General features: G+C 47.8%; 1 protein-coding gene across 5 annotated transcripts in view; it reads right to left on the reverse strand.

Moving 5' to 3' along the window:
- The window catches only part of HNF1B (HNF1 homeobox B), a 67,364-nt gene that overhangs the window by 35,923 nt on the left and 14,964 nt on the right, over positions 1-16,477 (reverse strand). For all 5 annotated transcript variants that reach the window (XR_550175.1, XM_008568071.1, XM_008568069.1 and 2 more), the window contains exon 4: positions 15,623-15,858. Coding sequence is in view for 4 of the 5 variants with exons in the window: in XM_008568071.1 (XP_008566293.1) it covers positions 15,623-15,858 (236 nt within the window). In the remaining variant the exon portion in view is untranslated. The remainder of the gene's footprint in view (positions 1-15,622; positions 15,859-16,477) is intronic.

The following is a 16,477-nucleotide window of genomic DNA, read 5'->3' on the forward strand; positions in this document are numbered from 1 at the left end:
GTTGCTCCCACACCTCGCTCAGCCAGTGAGCGGGAACCGGTCTGTATGTGGGATCCGAACCCTTGGTGGGAGCGCCACCACGCTCTCAAGTGGCGCACTGTAGCAGTGCGCCACCGGGCCGGCCCCAACCTGTAACCCTTCTGACACCCCCTTTCTTAAGCAAATTTCAGGACTTTTTCAAGCTCAAGTGCCATATTTATTGTTGTACAGCATTTATGTATTTCTTAACCATTTAACAGGTGTAAAATTCTGCTAATGTTTTTACTGGATTCTTATCTTTTTAAACTGTGTCACTGACAAGTTTTTGAGAGCTGTACCCTTAATCCTATTTTTCCCATAAACCCTGTGGTTTTTATTGTGAGATTTGGCAAAGTGTGGTAATTTTTATGCATATGTCAGGTTATACAGAACTGTGCATGTGTGTTCAAAGACAGACACAACTACCTTACCAGATGCTGTGGATTGATGTCCCCCCAAAACTTAACTTTCCACTGTGACAGTGTAAACAGGGTGGGAAATCCTATTATGGTAATTAAAGGTGGGGCCTAGAAGAGATGATTGGACTGTGAGGAGTAACAAATTGATAGATTAATGGTGGTTGTGGGCGTGGTTCTGAGGGCTTTAAAAGGAGAACACGTGAAGAGCTCTCTCTCTGCGCCACTGTTTTCTGCCATGTGAGACCCCTGCATTGCTGTAAAGCCACCACCAAAGACCCTCACCAGATGTGTTCCCTGGACTTTCCAGCCTCTGAAACTGTAAGCAATAAATTTTGTTTTCTTATAAATCACCCAGTTCCAGACATTTTGTTATAAGCAACAGAGATGGACTAATACACTGGAGGACCCCAGAGAGGAGATGCTCAGGGTGTCACTAACCAGAGTCTTTTCAGAATCCTGTGCTTCGGGGACTTAGAACCAGGGCTCACAGAGCCCTGAATATCTAACCCAGCTGTACAAGCTTCAAAACACAGTTGAGACTCCAATTCCACAATTTCAGATATCAACAGGGCAACAGTCTTAGTTGTAATACTCTCAATTCAGTGTTAGTCTCTAAACTAAAAATCTCTCTTATTCTCTCTCTGCCTTAACTCTCTAATGATTCTGGACTAGTCAGTTCTAGGTGCTTGGCATTTTTTTGTCTATAAAATGGGCACAGAGATCACCCTTCTTCAGAAGCCAGAATGATGAATGAAAAAATAATTGTCAGAGAAGCTGGGTAAACATAGAAGCAACATCAGCTAGAAATGCATGACCAGAATTACTCTTTTAGTAAGAAGAGAGGAGGGAAGTAGGGATTCCTGGGCAATGTGGGGCTCAGCTTGCCCCCCATGTGGCCTTTGGCACTGAAGCCTGGTGGTTCCTTTCACTGGGGTCTGTGAGCTGCACCCAAAATCTGGTGGGATGCCTTTCACCCTTGACATTTCAAAGCCAATCTCCCATCCCTGATAATGCAGGAATGTTCCCCAGCTGGTGGACCTCTGCCAGCGCGAGTGAGCGTCCCAGCCACCAACAGAGTAAACATTACTCAACTGGCCGGGGCTCTATCACACACATTCTTCCCTGTGTTCCTAACCTCATGCAGAGCGCAGCCCAACCCCATTGGGTCTGGAAACTGGGAATTTAAACTCAGGCAGGAGGGAGCATACGAAGGAGAAAACTCTTCCAAAAGGAAACAACCATGTCCATAAATTATGGGTAGACAGAAATGTCTTTGCTATGAAGCCAAAACATTGTGTTGGGGAGAGGGCTGGGAGGAATTGAGCCAGTCTTTATGGGCCCAGTACTGTGTCCTAACTCTACCTTCCCCCTAAAACTCAAGTCGCTTTTCTTGAGCCCAGAGGCAGAGAGACAAATGATTCAGTCTAGTGAATTCTGAGGCATTTTGTTATAAGCAACAGAGATGGACTAATACACTGGAGGACCCCAGAGAGGAGATGCTCAGGGTGTCACTAACCAGAGTCTTTTCAGAATCCTGTGCTTCGGGGACTTAGAACCAGGGCTCACAGAGCCCTGAATATCTAACCCAGCTGTACAAGCTTCAAAACACAGTTGAGACTCCAATTCCACAATTTCAGATATCAACAGGGCAACAGTCTTAGTTGTAATACTCTCAATTCAGTGTTAGTCTCTAAACTAAAAATCTCTCTTATTCTCTCTCTGCCTTAACTCTCTAATGATTCTGGACTAGTCAGTTCTAGGTGCTTGGCATTTTTTTGTCTATAAAATGGGCACAGAGATCACCCTTCTTCAGAAGCCAGAATGATGAATGAAAAAATAATTGTCAGAGAAGCTGGGTAAACATAGAAGCAACATCAGCTAGAAATGCATGACCAGAATTACTCTTTTAGTAAGAAGAGAGGAGGGAAGTAGGGATTCCTGGGCAATGTGGGGCTCAGCTTGCCCCCCATGTGGCCTTTGGCACTGAAGCCTGGTGGTTCCTTTCACTGGGGTCTGTGAGCTGCACCCAAAATCTGGTGGGATGCCTTTCACCCTTGACATTTCAAAGCCAATCTCCCATCCCTGATACTGCAGGAATGTTCCCCAGCTGCTGGACCTCTGCCAGCGCGAGTGAGCGTCCCAGCCACCAACAGAGTAAACATTACTCAACTGGCCGGGGCTCTATCACACACATTCTTCCCTGTGTTCCTAACCTCATGCAGAGCGCAGCCCAACCCCATTGGGTCTGGAAACTGGGAATTTAAACTCAGGCAGGAGGGAGCATACGAAGGAGAAAACTCTTCCAAAAGGAAACAACCATGTCCATAAATTATGGGTAGACAGAAATGTCTTTGCTATGAAGCCAAAACATTGTGTTGGGGAGAGGGCTGGGAGGAATTGAGCCAGTCTTTATGGGCCCAGTACTGTGTCCTAACTCTACCTTCCCCCTAAAACTCAAGTCGCTTTTCTTGAGCCCAGAGGCAGAGAGACAAATGATTCAGTCTAGTGAATTCTGAGGCATTCATTTTGCATAAAAGAATGTGAACGATTCACTGGCTTGAAACTGGGAACTCTAGAAATTAAAACTTTCAAATGAATTACCATTGCTGCCTCAGTTTCCTCATTTGTAACACAGGACTCTTGCCAGTTCTTATTAATATTTCCTCCTCTCTGAGGATAGATTCATGTTTGCAAGGAGTTTAGCAGACTAAAAATCTGAAAGCCTGGGAGGAAAAAGCTGATGCAAGATGAAAGCAGTTTAAACACTGGGCTGCTTTCAATTCCAGATCCCTTTCTACCTAAGGTGGCCTAGTTAGGAGCCCAATTCAGAAGAGGAAAAACACAGACCAGCCTGCATGGATGGTAAACATTGTTGACTCAAGGGGTAAAAGTTGAGTGATACTTCAGAGAAGCCCACAGACTGGTTTTCTTTTAAAAATCAAAGTAAATGTAACCAAGAATGAAAAAAAAAAAAGTCTTCCATCGAAAGCATCGTTGCTGAGAACAGAAGCTAATGTGCATGGTGCACCTGCAAAAACTGCACATGCAGGGAGGTAGAAGGGCGACAGAAACCCCGCGTGTCCTCCCCCACAAGGTCTAGCTTGGCTACCACACTTCGTCCTTGCTGGAGGACTGGTTTCTGCAGGCAAACATCAGATGGGCCTGCAATGAGCATTTCAGCCTGGAGACCACTGCTGCAGGTAAAAGCAGCCGGCCGGCACTCAAGAACTTGAGCAGTCCTCACACATGTGAGTGTTGTACACTGCCTGCTTCTCAACGTACCACAGGTACCCATTTGACAGAGTGGAAAGCTGAGGTTCGCAGAGGATGAGGTCGTTTTCACTACCTCTTATGAAGGGCTTCCCCGCAAGTCAGTGGCATTTTGAAGCTCATTCTTCTCTTTCCAGATATGCTGAGCTTCCCCATTACGACCCACTAAGAGTTTGAAATGATTTTATGGGTTTACTTGTTTCTTGGCTGCATTCCTCACTGGAATATAAACCCCATGAGGGCAAGACCTTGCCTGTCTTCTCCATTGTGTCTTCAGCACCTTGCACAGAGCCCAGCCTGTGCTAGGTACTCAGTAAGTATTTGCTGAATGAGTAAGTGATAATGAACGACCTATGCTTCAGCTCGGACTGAAGGCTCCACACCCCCTCACCTTCAGTCTGTTGAGTGGTGGAGAAGGGGTATAGATTTATGCTCTAAATCTCTTGGTTTTTCTGTGGTTAGGGGGAGGCAAGCATTTTTTTTTTCTTTTTTTTTGAGGAAGAAGGAGGAGTAAGTAAGAAGGAGAGACAAGGAGGCAGAGAGGTTAAAATATAATCAAAATTGAAGACTTTTTTTTTTGAGGAAGAAGGAGTAAGTAAGAAGGAGAGACAAGGAGGCAGAGAGGTTAAAATATAATCAAAATTGAAGAAGTAGTGTTGATAGATTTGGGTGATTTTATGGTTGAAGGCAGGAGGCAAATGCACTGTGGAGTAAGTACGGTGCAGCAGGACTTGCTGCTCACACCTGAGATCTTAGGCAGTGTTTTTTAGCTTGTGCAAAAACGGCCAGTGGGATGCACGGGGACTACCCTTTCTCTGCTTCTTGAGGCCTAAGCATAACTCCCATCACCTAGGGCTCTTTAAGGGGGATGGGAGTGGGCGCTTTCATTATCACAGGCTGACCCTTACTAAAGGTTTTGGGCTGTGGGCGGGAACCCCAAGTTTAGACTCACCATGTTAGAACCCAGTTTGGGGCCTGTTGGGTTGATTTTGGGGAAAGGAGAAAGGTCAATTAATGGAGATTTACTGTGGCAACATGAGCAACTTAAATGCCTATTTCTCCAAAGAAATGAGGGCAAAACTAGGAAGGGTTAATGGTGGGCATCATTAGGCCTAAAGACTGTGGGGACAGACAGTGCCCCACTTCAGTCTGGCTCCTGGGGTCTGGTCTTTTCTGAGAGGCTGCCTTTGCAGGCAGGGGTAATGTGGCTGCAACAAAGGCCCCTGGGCTTGGCTGACGAGCAGAATGGTGATGCTCCTAGTGGGTCTGGGCAACAGGAGAAAGGCTATAAAGCCATCAGCAGATGGAGCCACTGGGTGTCCACACAAAAGTAAGGTCCTATAAACAGACATCTGTATTGTGACTGAAGGGCTAATAAAATTGCCTCAGAAAAGAGAAGTTTTCCACTGTGACCTATTCATAAGCAGGGTCCTACTGTGAGGCGATACCCAGGGAGAAGATCCTTTGAGGCCTGGCAAGTGTCAGAACTGCCTCATTATGGGGTTTTGCCTGGCCAGACCCCAGCCTCTTCATCACCGTCGCTGAGAGCAACTCCATCAACGTCATTATCATCATCATCACCATCATCATGACAGATAGCCACTGGTCACCTGACAGGCTCATGGATGCTGGTCCCAGGGAACACCAGGTGTTGGGTACTGACAGCCTGGAAGGTGGATGATTTCTGGTTTCCATTCTGCTGGGAGAACAGGGGTACCAGCCAAGTGCTCAGGGAGCACCACAGAAAACTGATGGCTTCCCAGTTTTCTATCACTGGGCAGTGACAAAAAGTGATGGGCAGTTTGTCTCTCCAGATGATCTGACTTGCAGTGAGCCCAATCCCTTTTCTAGACCTCAGTTTGCTCTATGGAAACTCAGGAAGAGAGGTCTTGCTCTTTTCTTGCCCAAGAGATACTGGTTAAAGATTGTAAAAGGAACTAAACTAGTAGAATATTAACTAGTAGAACTGAACTAAACGAGTAGACTAAACTAGTAAACTAAACTGGTAGAAACGAAACTAGTAGAACATAAGGGAGAAAGAACCATAATATGTTCTTTGCAAACTTTCTGGTGGCATTTAATGTTGACATTATTTTGTGAATATATACTTTAGTTAAGCAGTGATAATGGGGGTAGAGCTGGATGACGTTGTTTCTACAAAAGGGACAATATGCTTTAAACAATAATATATACATGTGTTATGTAAAATGAAATTAATTCCATGCTCAGTTTAACTCTAAAACTGAATACCAAACTTACAAAACAGAAGATTTATACATTGCTTTTGGACAGAAAGCCTTCTATAATAGATATCTTTATTCCACAAATATTTGAAGTGTCTACCATATGCCAGGTATAGGGCTGTACAGAGTGAAGAAATCCAACACAGGCTTAGATATTGGTACAGCCCGCAATTCCACCATTCAGAATACACACATAGTGAGTTAGATGCCTAGAGATTTTAAGAACTTTCTTCATGGTGAGAATAAGGCATACTTGGTTTGCTTCTTTTTCTTTGACAGGTAGGGATGCAAACCCAGTATTTCACCTTACAGTAGGGTTCTAGACAACAAGAAGGACGGGCTGCTTATTTCCACCCGTAAAACACCTTGAGATAAATTAAGCATTTACTTTGTGCCCATTGTGCAAACTGTTACACAAATAGATGTTGTTTAGAGGTTTTCCACTCTTGGTGAACACAAACTCACTTTGGCTTCATTGCCAACCTAGTCCAACAGGTGCCGGCTGGGAAGAGGCACTCCACAGTGGACAGGTCCAGAAGGCATGGGCCTGCAGGCTGCCACTCAGAGGGCCCGAAAGTGTTAACCTCCAGCAGTTATAAGTGTCTCGTTTATACCCATTATAAATCTGTTTATTGTGACTGGCCCCACCCAATCTGCTGGTGCTGTAAAGCTCTAATGGTCCCTAATAAAGGTGGAAGGCTTCTAACAGCACACAGTTCCTGAAATGGGGAAGGAGCGAGGGAGTGAGGGAGAGAAAGAGGGAGAGAGACAGATGATGAGTTTAACAATAAAGTATCACAATAGCAAACCTCCCTGTGCACTTCAAGCAGCAGAGTCCTGGGCCCCAAGACTGGATGTGACATGCAATCTCCAAGCAATAACTTGTCAGAGCTGAAAAGCCCCCATCCAACACCCTCATTTGCCAGAATTCCTGAGAAGTTAAATGATTTGCCCAAGGTCACCCCTGTTCATCTGGCCCTGGGCTCCTGAATCCTAGTCCACAACTCCTCACCAAGCTGCCTCTCTTCTCCCTTCTCAGTAGGGGCCACCAGGATTATTATCAACTGCTTCAGAACTCTCCTGCTCTATCTAGCCTAGTGATGTCCAACCCTAACTGTGCATCTAAATCTCTTAGGGCATTTGTTGAAACTTCCCAAGCCTGAGCCACTCCCACAACCCAGCCAATTCTGATTCTAAAGGTGTGAGTGGGTGCAGGGAGTCATGCCTATTTTTAGTGTGCTCCTGGGTGACTTTAATGCAGTCTGGGAAGGAGATTTGGGAACTACAGATCTTGCCAATACTTGGGTTTCATTGTTTCTGACGTTGCAAATGACAAACAGCGTTCATGGAAAGAGCATTCCTTCCAGGTTGAAACTGCAAAGCCATAGTCCTGTCAAGAACCCAGGGAGATCCAAAGCCTTTCCTCTCTTTCAACACCCTGAAGGTTTCTGAGTCAATCCATAACATTGCAACAGCAGCTAACCTTCCTTGCCAGGCACTGTGCTTAGCACTGGGTGTGATATATCATACTGAAGTCTCATAACAGCCCTAGGGAGATGGGCACTATGATACCTGTTTTATAGATAAAGAAACTGAGGCTCAAAGAGGCTAAGTAACTTGTTGGAGGCTAAAACTGCCAGACAGTGACAGAACCACAATTCAAGGTAAGCCTGTTTTGGGTGCTACACCTTGCTACCTAGACACACCCATCTGAGTCTGGTCCTGAGAAGGGACTTCCTGTAACCAGCTCACCTAGGGTTATGCAGGCTTCCCTTGGGAAAGTCATTAAATGCTCAAGATCATCTGCATGGTGTTCCTCCAACTTGGGAAGAACCTGCAGAATACTGAGTCCTGAGAAACTTGGCTTTTGACTTCCCATAAGCATTAGAGAGGTTGAGAGATCAAGTTGTCCCTTGCAGGTTGACTCCTCAGTGGCTGAACTCACACAAGTGTGCTATTGTGGAGGTTGCTGAAGTCAAAGCAGAGGATAACGGGAAGGTATCTTAAGTAAATGCATGCTCACAGATTGAAGGAAGTGGCTTCTAGAAAATTAGCCCTCAGGAGCTTCTGAAGTTTCCCTATGCTCACTGCGGGCTTGCGTGTCCATATCGCTGCTTTGCCTGCAATTTGGGGAAGCTTCCTCTCAAGGAACAAAAGCCATTAAGCTTCACAGATACAGCCTCCACCAGGAAAGTACTACACCTCCTCTAATTGGCAGGTTCCCAGGGCTAATTACTAAATAAGCAATATGCACAAGCGGGACACTCACACCTCCTTTAATTAAAGGCGGAGAATGCCCTATTAGGTACAAGAAATTCATGGTCATCTTATGAACCTGACCTTCTGCTACCTGGTCATGATCCCCCAACCCCCACCATCAATCCATGGTGCTTCCCAGGTCCCTTTCACTAAATGCCTTATGGCACTGAATATGCCTTATGGATGTCACACAGCAGTTCTTCTAGGAAGAATGGGAAACTACTTCGTACTCAGTGTGCTATAAGAAGCCAGCCTGAGTCTGCCGCAAACACCAAAATGAGTATCTAGTTGGAAATACTCAAATTCTCTAAAAATCAGGATTGAAGTAAACCTCCAAGAGGGACAGGGAAAGAGGGGAAAAAGAACCCCAAACCCCCCAAAACCCCAAAAAACCAGGCTCTGCAAGGAATGATAAGTTACCATTTAAGAGAGCCTGTTAAATCGGGGTGCCTTACGTATCTCTACATATATTATCTCATTTAACCCTTCTAGTATCTGCATGAGTGGGTGTCCCCATTTTACACACAGAGAAACTGAGGTTCAGAGATTCCAGAGACTTGCCCAGGGTCACACAGTAATAAATGGGCACGCTGAGGTTGGGATTCAAGTCTGCCTCTGTAGCCCATGATTTTGCTGCTATGCCCACCAGATTTAGATGAGTTGCTAATTCAGTAGCTCCAAGATCCCCACTAATCAAAGTCTGGACCATCCTCTTCAGCAGCACCTGGGAACCTGTTAAAAATGCAGAAACTCAGGCCTCACCTCAGACCTACAGATTCAGAATCTGCATTTTAACACATCCCCAGGTGATTCGTGTGCACTTCAACATTTGAGATGCTCTAAGAGTTGTTTTTCAAACTTGGCTGCATATTGGTATCACCTCGAAAGTTTTAACAATTACTGATGCCTGGTCCCACTCTCCAGAGATTCTGATTTTATAGGTCTGGAGTGCAGCCTGGGTGTTGGATTTTTAGAAGTTCCCCAGGTGATTCTAAAGTGTGGCAAAGTTTAAGAACTACTGTCCTAAAGCAGGGGTCAGTAAACCTGTTTCTGTATGATCCACGAGCTATGTAAAAATGATTTTTACATTTTCAAATAGTTGAAAAAAAATCAAAAGAAGAACATATCATCATATGTGAAAATTATATAAAATTCAATTTCAGTCCAAACCTGTTTCTGTATGATCCACGAGCTATGTAAAAATGATTTTTACATTTTCAAATAGTTGGAAAAAAATCAAAAGAAGAACATATCATCATATGTGAAAATTATATAAAATTCAATTTCAGTCCCCATAAATAAAGACAGCTACGTTCATTCATTTACATATGGTCTATTGTGCTACAAAGGCAGAGTTGAGTTGTGACTGAGACAGTATGGCCTGAAAAGTCTAAATATTTACTATCTGGCTCTTTAGAAAAAAAGTTTGCCAACCCCTAAAATATTTTCTACCTGTCTCTTTACAGAAAAAGTTTACAACCCTGTTCTAGAGTACTTGTGAACAGCAAGGATGATAGCCATGATTGAAAGCCTCATTTGACTTTATTTTGGGGCTATATTAAATAAATATATATATAAATAAGTATATATTAAATACATAAATAATAAACAAATAAATAAATATATTTTCCCCTTCCTCGTTTGTGTTTTTACTTCCCCTTGAAAAATGGGCAGAGGCATAAGGCCAGATCTATGCCTTCCCATGAAGCAGGTAGCTTCAAAGGCCCTTGCACAGATCTTGGCCAATGCACCTCTGGGGCTTAATTCTCTCCAAGTTCTGTCACTTCCCTTCAACAAACAGATTCCAAGAGCACTTCTCTCATAAGCTGCAGGCTGGGGCTAAGTGCTTGCAGGAGCTTCCGTCCTCCTCAGAGCTGACTGCAGGCGGCAAGGAGTCCTTGAATCCTCTAAGGATCCTTCAGAGGGATTAGGCACGGCCAGCAGGGCTGCCTTCGGTGATAGACTCCAGTATCTGCTGGCTTCTTTGTGCAGAAGCTCCACGCCCCAGCAACCCAGCAGCCCAGTGTCTTTGTATGCAGACCAGGGTTGGTCCCCTATCAAGAGGAGGCTGTCAGCAGAATGCCCTGAAGGCTGGGCCTCTTAATCTCATTAATATCCCGATTGTCTTCCCCAATCTAGTGGCAGTCGATGGGTTGGTACTCACAAGATAAAATGACCTTCAAATTCAAGAGATAAAATGGCAGTCAGATAAAAGTCCCTAAGAAGGAGGACATTTGAGCCATGTCCACCACCGAACCCCCAGTCAGCATGAGTTTCCAACAACAGCAGACGATTCACAACAGGATTTGTTTCTCTTCTGAACTGAAATAATCTGCTACTTAGGGACAATGGGGCTTATTTACTGTGGGGACCTTTTGCTGCTGAGATGAATATTTTTACAACTGCCCTCATAAACCCCTTCCCCTCTTCGGCTGCCCAGGGAGGGGGTGGAGCTCCAGAGGTGAGCTGAGGTACGTGGGCTGTCTCAGAAGCCACATTAAGTTGTTAAGGCATTTAGTGCCCCAGACAGTGCCGACTGCAAGGGCAGTTCAAATCCCCACACAGATGGGGCTGGGGTCGTGAAAGAGGGGGCTTTAATTTCTTCCCTGGGCAGGGCACAGAATCCACCTTGGTCAGGGGCAATGGTTGGGGAGGAAGCAGTAAACTAGCCAGACTGGGAGACCCATGCCCTGAGCCCACTTCTTTGGCCATCCCTCCCAAAGCCACTGTGTCACTCAGGGGGGAACAGTGGGTGTGTGGGAGAAGAAGGGACTGTGGGGGGATTGTCCGTGTGTTGAGTTTTGTGCCGGAAAAGTTCTTAGCATGTGCACAAAGCGGAGAGAGATGGACAGTGTGTCACAGCTCAAACCTGTCTCCACCACTTACTAAGCTTACGAATTTAGGTAAATTACTTACATTCTAAACATCTCGCTTTCATTGATTGCAAAATGGGGATAACAGTACAGGTGATTTTCACCCTGCAAGGTTGTCGTGAAGGGTAAATAAGATGATATTGTACGAGGTGCTCATCAGTGCCCAGCCTAGGGCCTGGGACCTGTGAAGTAGTCAATCAACACTAGCTGTTACAATTATTCACGTGTACTCACAGACTTGCCATTGGAAACTTTTGAAATTTCCTTGGGTCCTGCAGATTTCAGTGTCAGGGAAAACAGCAGCACCCCACAGTTAGCCCACCCAGGAGTTTGGCTTGTCTAAGACCCAGGGTTAGCTTCCCGCAGGCAACTTGAGGGGAGGTGTAAAGGTGGGGGAGGGAGAGGCAGGAGGAGAGATTCTCTGTTTCTCAATCTCTGAGCCTGTGTCAGGGAATTCAAGCCCATTGGGCTTGGCAAGGGAGGAACAGGTTCAAAGCAAGGAGGAGAAGCAGCCACAGAAGTAAATGTCTCTAGGTAGGTAAAGAGGCTGTGGCTCAGGACATGCTAAGGTTACCCTGGAAAGGCCTCTTCTCTGCCTTACTTTCCTTCCAGGAGAATGAGTCCCCACTTCCTTCTCAAAAAGTGGCACAAGAGTGAGGACATTATGTGTGGGAAAGGGAAGGCTGAGGAAGACCTTTCTCCCTTCCCTTCCCTCCTCAAGGTGGTGGCCAGGCGAGTCTGCTGCAGACGGAGCGAAGCGTGCAGTGAGCAAGGCCACCACGGCTCCTGCAGCAGGTACCGAGGCTTGGGCCAAGGCTAGCCCAGCTTCCACTTCGGGCCAACTTCCTCCTCCTCCTCCTTGAGCCAATCAATACACGCACCAGTCTCCAACCAGTCCTTTTCCTCGCCGTGGCCCTGCCCTCTGACCTTTTGGGGGCCTTTCTCTTGATTCAGCTCCAGAATGGAGGTAGAGGCCATCACTCCGGGCCTGCTCAATGGCCTCAGAATGGGTTGTCATGGGGCCTATAACCAGGGACAGCTCCTGCTGGCGAGTGCTGGAATGGGGGGAGCAGATCAAGGCCTTCCAGGCTGAAGATAAATGGCTGCCTGTAGCCTGCTACAGTAACTTCAGGCCCCCAAGACGAGCAAACAAAGGGGGCCCCTGTGACACTCACTGGAAAGATGAAGGCCCATCAGCGGCAGCCAGGCTGGTTCAAAGCCCCAACTTAATTGTCAATTAAGCATGCATAAGGGAGACAAAGCCATGACAACCCAGGGCTGCATGCTGGTGTGTGATTGTAAAGCCAAGGAGGGGCAACGCTGAAAACAGCTGATTCTGCTGACAATGTGTTTGTAGGGCACCTTGTAACCAATCAGCCGCTGACAGAGGCAAAGTGCTCCTCCTGCCACCCCTATTGTGCCGGACATTCCAGGACCAGGGTCACACTGTGGTCATCATGGGCAAGTGGGCCACAACAGAGTAAGTGTGGCTGGGAGGGAAGGGGCTGGGTTAGAGAAAGGATGCTCTGCCTCTCCAGGAAGAGGATTCTTGGGAAGATTTGTCTCCAAGGTATGGCCAGCCCTCCTGGCTCAGGTGCTGGTGTTTGGAGAGGAGAGATGGTAGGGAGTGGGGACTGGGGAGACTAGGGCCCAGCTTCCCCCCAGCTCAGCCCTAGAGGTTGCTAGTGCTGATTCTGGATGTCGGTTCCTCCTCAGCAAGGTGGCTCTTTTTGTACTCTGCATTCAGTTATGTTTTGGGCCTGGTTAGAGACCATGCCTTGGCCATGGGCACTGTGAGGCCTTGCAGATAGAAGCCTTCCCTGAGTGCTGGGCTCCGGCCTGCGGTCTGCCTAGCCCCAGGTGCATCATTCAGGAGCCCCATCACAGTGCATGTGCCATCCTGGCAGCATGAGATGAGGCACAAGGCTCTGATCCCAGTGTCCTGCACCCAGGCACCAGCGCAGTAGCCGCCTCTGTTTCCAGTCCCAGGGCCTCTTAGGAATAATGCCCCAGTATGTGAAAAAGAAGTGGATTTCTGCTGCTGCCACGTGTTTAGCCCTCTGTGACAATAAATGCAATGATGATGATAATAGTATGGTTTACTGGGAAAGGTGGTGTTCATACATTCACTCATTTAATCCTCATGTGTACTGTATTGAGGTGGTACTATTCCTCCATTGTATAAACAGGAAACTCAGATTCAGAGAAGTTACATAAATTAGCCACATTAAAAACCTGGTTAGAACCAAGATTCAAAACTACACTCAGAGAATCCAGTCCCTGGGCTTGGGGCAAGGACTATCTTGATGAGCTGAGTGAAAATTAAGGCAGAGGAGTGGCTACTGCAAATATACACAGTGGCCCATAATTGTTGCTCCAGAAATAGCAGTACGATCTTTCCCTCCCTGGAAAGACCCACGAAGCCCCCAAAGATAGCCTCGATCTCCACCTGGTTCTGGGGACTCCATGCTGCTTGATATCTTCTCTACCAGACAATAGGCTCTGCCAGCACTAGCTCCCGCAGGGACTTGGGACACTCTCAGCACATGCTGTGCTGCGGGAAGGTGCAAGTGGAAATGAGCAGACTTTAGTCGTGGTGCTTGCTTTGCTACCACTGCTCTCTGTAACTCTGGCAAATCACTACCTCTTTCTGGGCCTCACTTTCTTTCTTTGAAGTCCCTCCGAGTTCTACCATTGCATGATTTTTTATAAAGGTCCAGACTTCTGGGACACCCCAGAGAACCCACTTCTGGTGGAACATGCCCTTCTTAGACTCTGATCAGAGGGGTCTCCAGGCTGCATTTCCTGCCCACCCTGCCCACTTTCTGGGACCTGCTCCCTGTCCCCCCAGACGTAGCTCTCTATATCTCCTGCCAGAATATAGAATGCCTAAACTAACGACCCTGTGGTGACCTCAGCACAACCCCAGCTTGTCAGAAAGCTGCTGGGCCTTTGTTTGGCTTGCAGGCTCCCTGACTTTGGTGTGGAGATCACAGGTCTCAGCACAATGGCCATTGTCTTCTCGATAATGCCCCTTGCCCCAGCCACGCCTCCTGCAGCTTCTAGATTCAGCTCCGTGGATCACTGTGGCAGGCAAGTACTCTTGTCCTGCTCAGTGCCGGCCACATGTCATTTGCCACTGCCCTCTGAACCCTGCTTTGAATTTCTGTAAAGGGGCTAAGTACTCTCCAATCAGGCCAGTATTACCTGGGGGCTTCTCTGCCTCTCAAGAGTAGCCCAAACTTTCTCCCCATGTGGCTGAGCCCTTTCTCTTCTGTGGGGAGTGGAGCCCTGAGAAACTCCCAGCCCTGGCACAGGCTTCCTGCTGGGCACTGTCAGGCTCCCAATGACCTTTGAAGAGGCTGTGCTTATTGGAGGCAAAAATGCTTGGATACTGCCTAGCTGGTGGCTCTGAGCCTGTCCTGGTGGTTTTGGTCACTCCAACACCTGGGTCTGCTCCCAGCTCTCATGCCTTTCCCATCAGAAAGGCAACCAGCAGGTGAGGAGAGGAACAGGTTCCAGAAATACCCCAGAATTGGAAACAGTGCTTGGTTTTCCTTTTGCAAACCCTTCCCCAGGGCTGGCAGGAGATGTGCCACACTTTGTCCACGTGGGCTCCCAGGAGACCCCAAGAAGCACACCAATTTTGGGAAATCAGCTTTCCTGGAAGCGCAAAGGTCCTGGGGAGAAGTGCTCAACTCCAGCCTATGCCTGACACAGCATCATCATATGGGGGTGCTTTCCCACAATGAAGATGTAAGATTCCATCCTGACATACCCAGACTCCACAGCAGAAGCGTTCTGATCTAGCCAGGGCCTGGCACACAGTTGCACACAGTCAAGCATGACTGAGTGGGTGCTCAGTCGGCTTTGGCCAACTCATCCCTGTAAGACTGCAAATGACTGACCCCACCCTCACCCTGATGGAGCACAGAAGGCAACCAGCAGAGGCAGCCAATAGAGTGGCTCTTCCCTACTGGCCCCTAGGCTTCTCCTGCTAGAGCTGGATACAGCGCTGGGGAAGGACATGGCCAGGGATAGAAGAGGGTGGCCAGATGCCGTTCTCCATTACAGCGACTGACAAGGCATGGTTGCAACCCCTCTGCCTGCAGTTTGGACCTGGCACACCAATAAGGCAGCCTTCTTTGTGTACGAGGGCACTTCAAAAAATTCATGGAAAGATTCCTAGTATCTTTTCATTGGTTTTTCCATGAACTTCTTGAAGTACCCTCATACAATGTGATGGCTGCACTGACCCACTGAGTCAGCAGCCACACGGGGAGAACAGGGAAAGAGAACAGGGTGAGGGGCTTCCTGGAGGCCAAGCTATTCCTTATACCATGATGGCTGAGCAAGGACCTGGAGGAAACCTGACCAGAGCCACATGCTATTTTCATGAGAATATTCTGGCAATGGGAAGACATTAGCCCTAGGACCTTTCCAACACATTTGCTCCTCCAAAACATCTTGAAGCAGTTGAGACCCGTGGGAGAAGCAGGATGGTCGGGTTGCCGCAGAGGTGAGGACCGGACCTGCTTACCTGACAGCTTGTTTGGAGGAGAGGTGCTGGGCTGGTGGTGGGGGGAGCCATGGGAGAGCAGGGGGTTCAGGCTGTGGGTCTGGCTGGAGCTATAGGCGTCCATGGCCAGCTTCTGCCGGAACGCCTCCTCCTTCCTGCGGTTTGCAAACCAGTTGTAGACACGCACCTCCGTGACCAAGTTGGAGCCCAAGCCGTGAGCCTTGGAGGGGGACACACCTCGCTGCAAACATTCTGCCCTGGGGATGGATGGAAGGGAGATGGTAAGTGAGGGTGGCTGGGTGGCTTGCTAGTGCTTGGCCCCAAACGCACAATCACAGAGGTCTTGGTCAAGAGTGGAAGGCTGGGGAAAAGGCCATCCTGAGGAAAGGCCAACCCATGTCATCATGTGATGGAGATGGCTGGCGTGGGGCCTGAGCACAGGGACAGGGCAAGCTATGCTGCCCTGGAAGCCAGGGGTTCAGGCCTCTTGTGTGGCTGCTGAGAAGAGACCAAGCTGGGGGCAGGAAGTTCAGGGGGAAGGTCCAGATAGGGCCTCCTGACCCCTCCTTATTTTGCCATTCTACCCACCACACAAGAGGCAAAGTCCTTCTGTGGCTCTGTCTGAGTCCCTTCAAATCACTCTGAGAGGACTTCTGGTAAAGGTGCCAGGGAATCCAGATTCCTTACTTACACCCCAGAAATCTCCCCCAAAGGGCAGGTGCATGGGTTATAGAGGAAGGCACACAGAGATGGTTGGTCTCTAGTTTTATCAGTGCTGATGCCACCCCAGATCCAGGTGTGACAGAGATTCTTAGACACCACTGGGTGTCATGGGACTCCTCATTAGCAGGGTCAGAGCCCAGCTTGAGGACTCTA

This window comes from Galeopterus variegatus, unplaced genomic scaffold (assembly GCF_000696425.1).
Source record: "Galeopterus variegatus unplaced genomic scaffold, G_variegatus-3.0.2 Scaffold372, whole genome shotgun sequence".
NCBI lineage: Eukaryota > Metazoa > Chordata > Mammalia > Dermoptera > Cynocephalidae > Galeopterus > Galeopterus variegatus.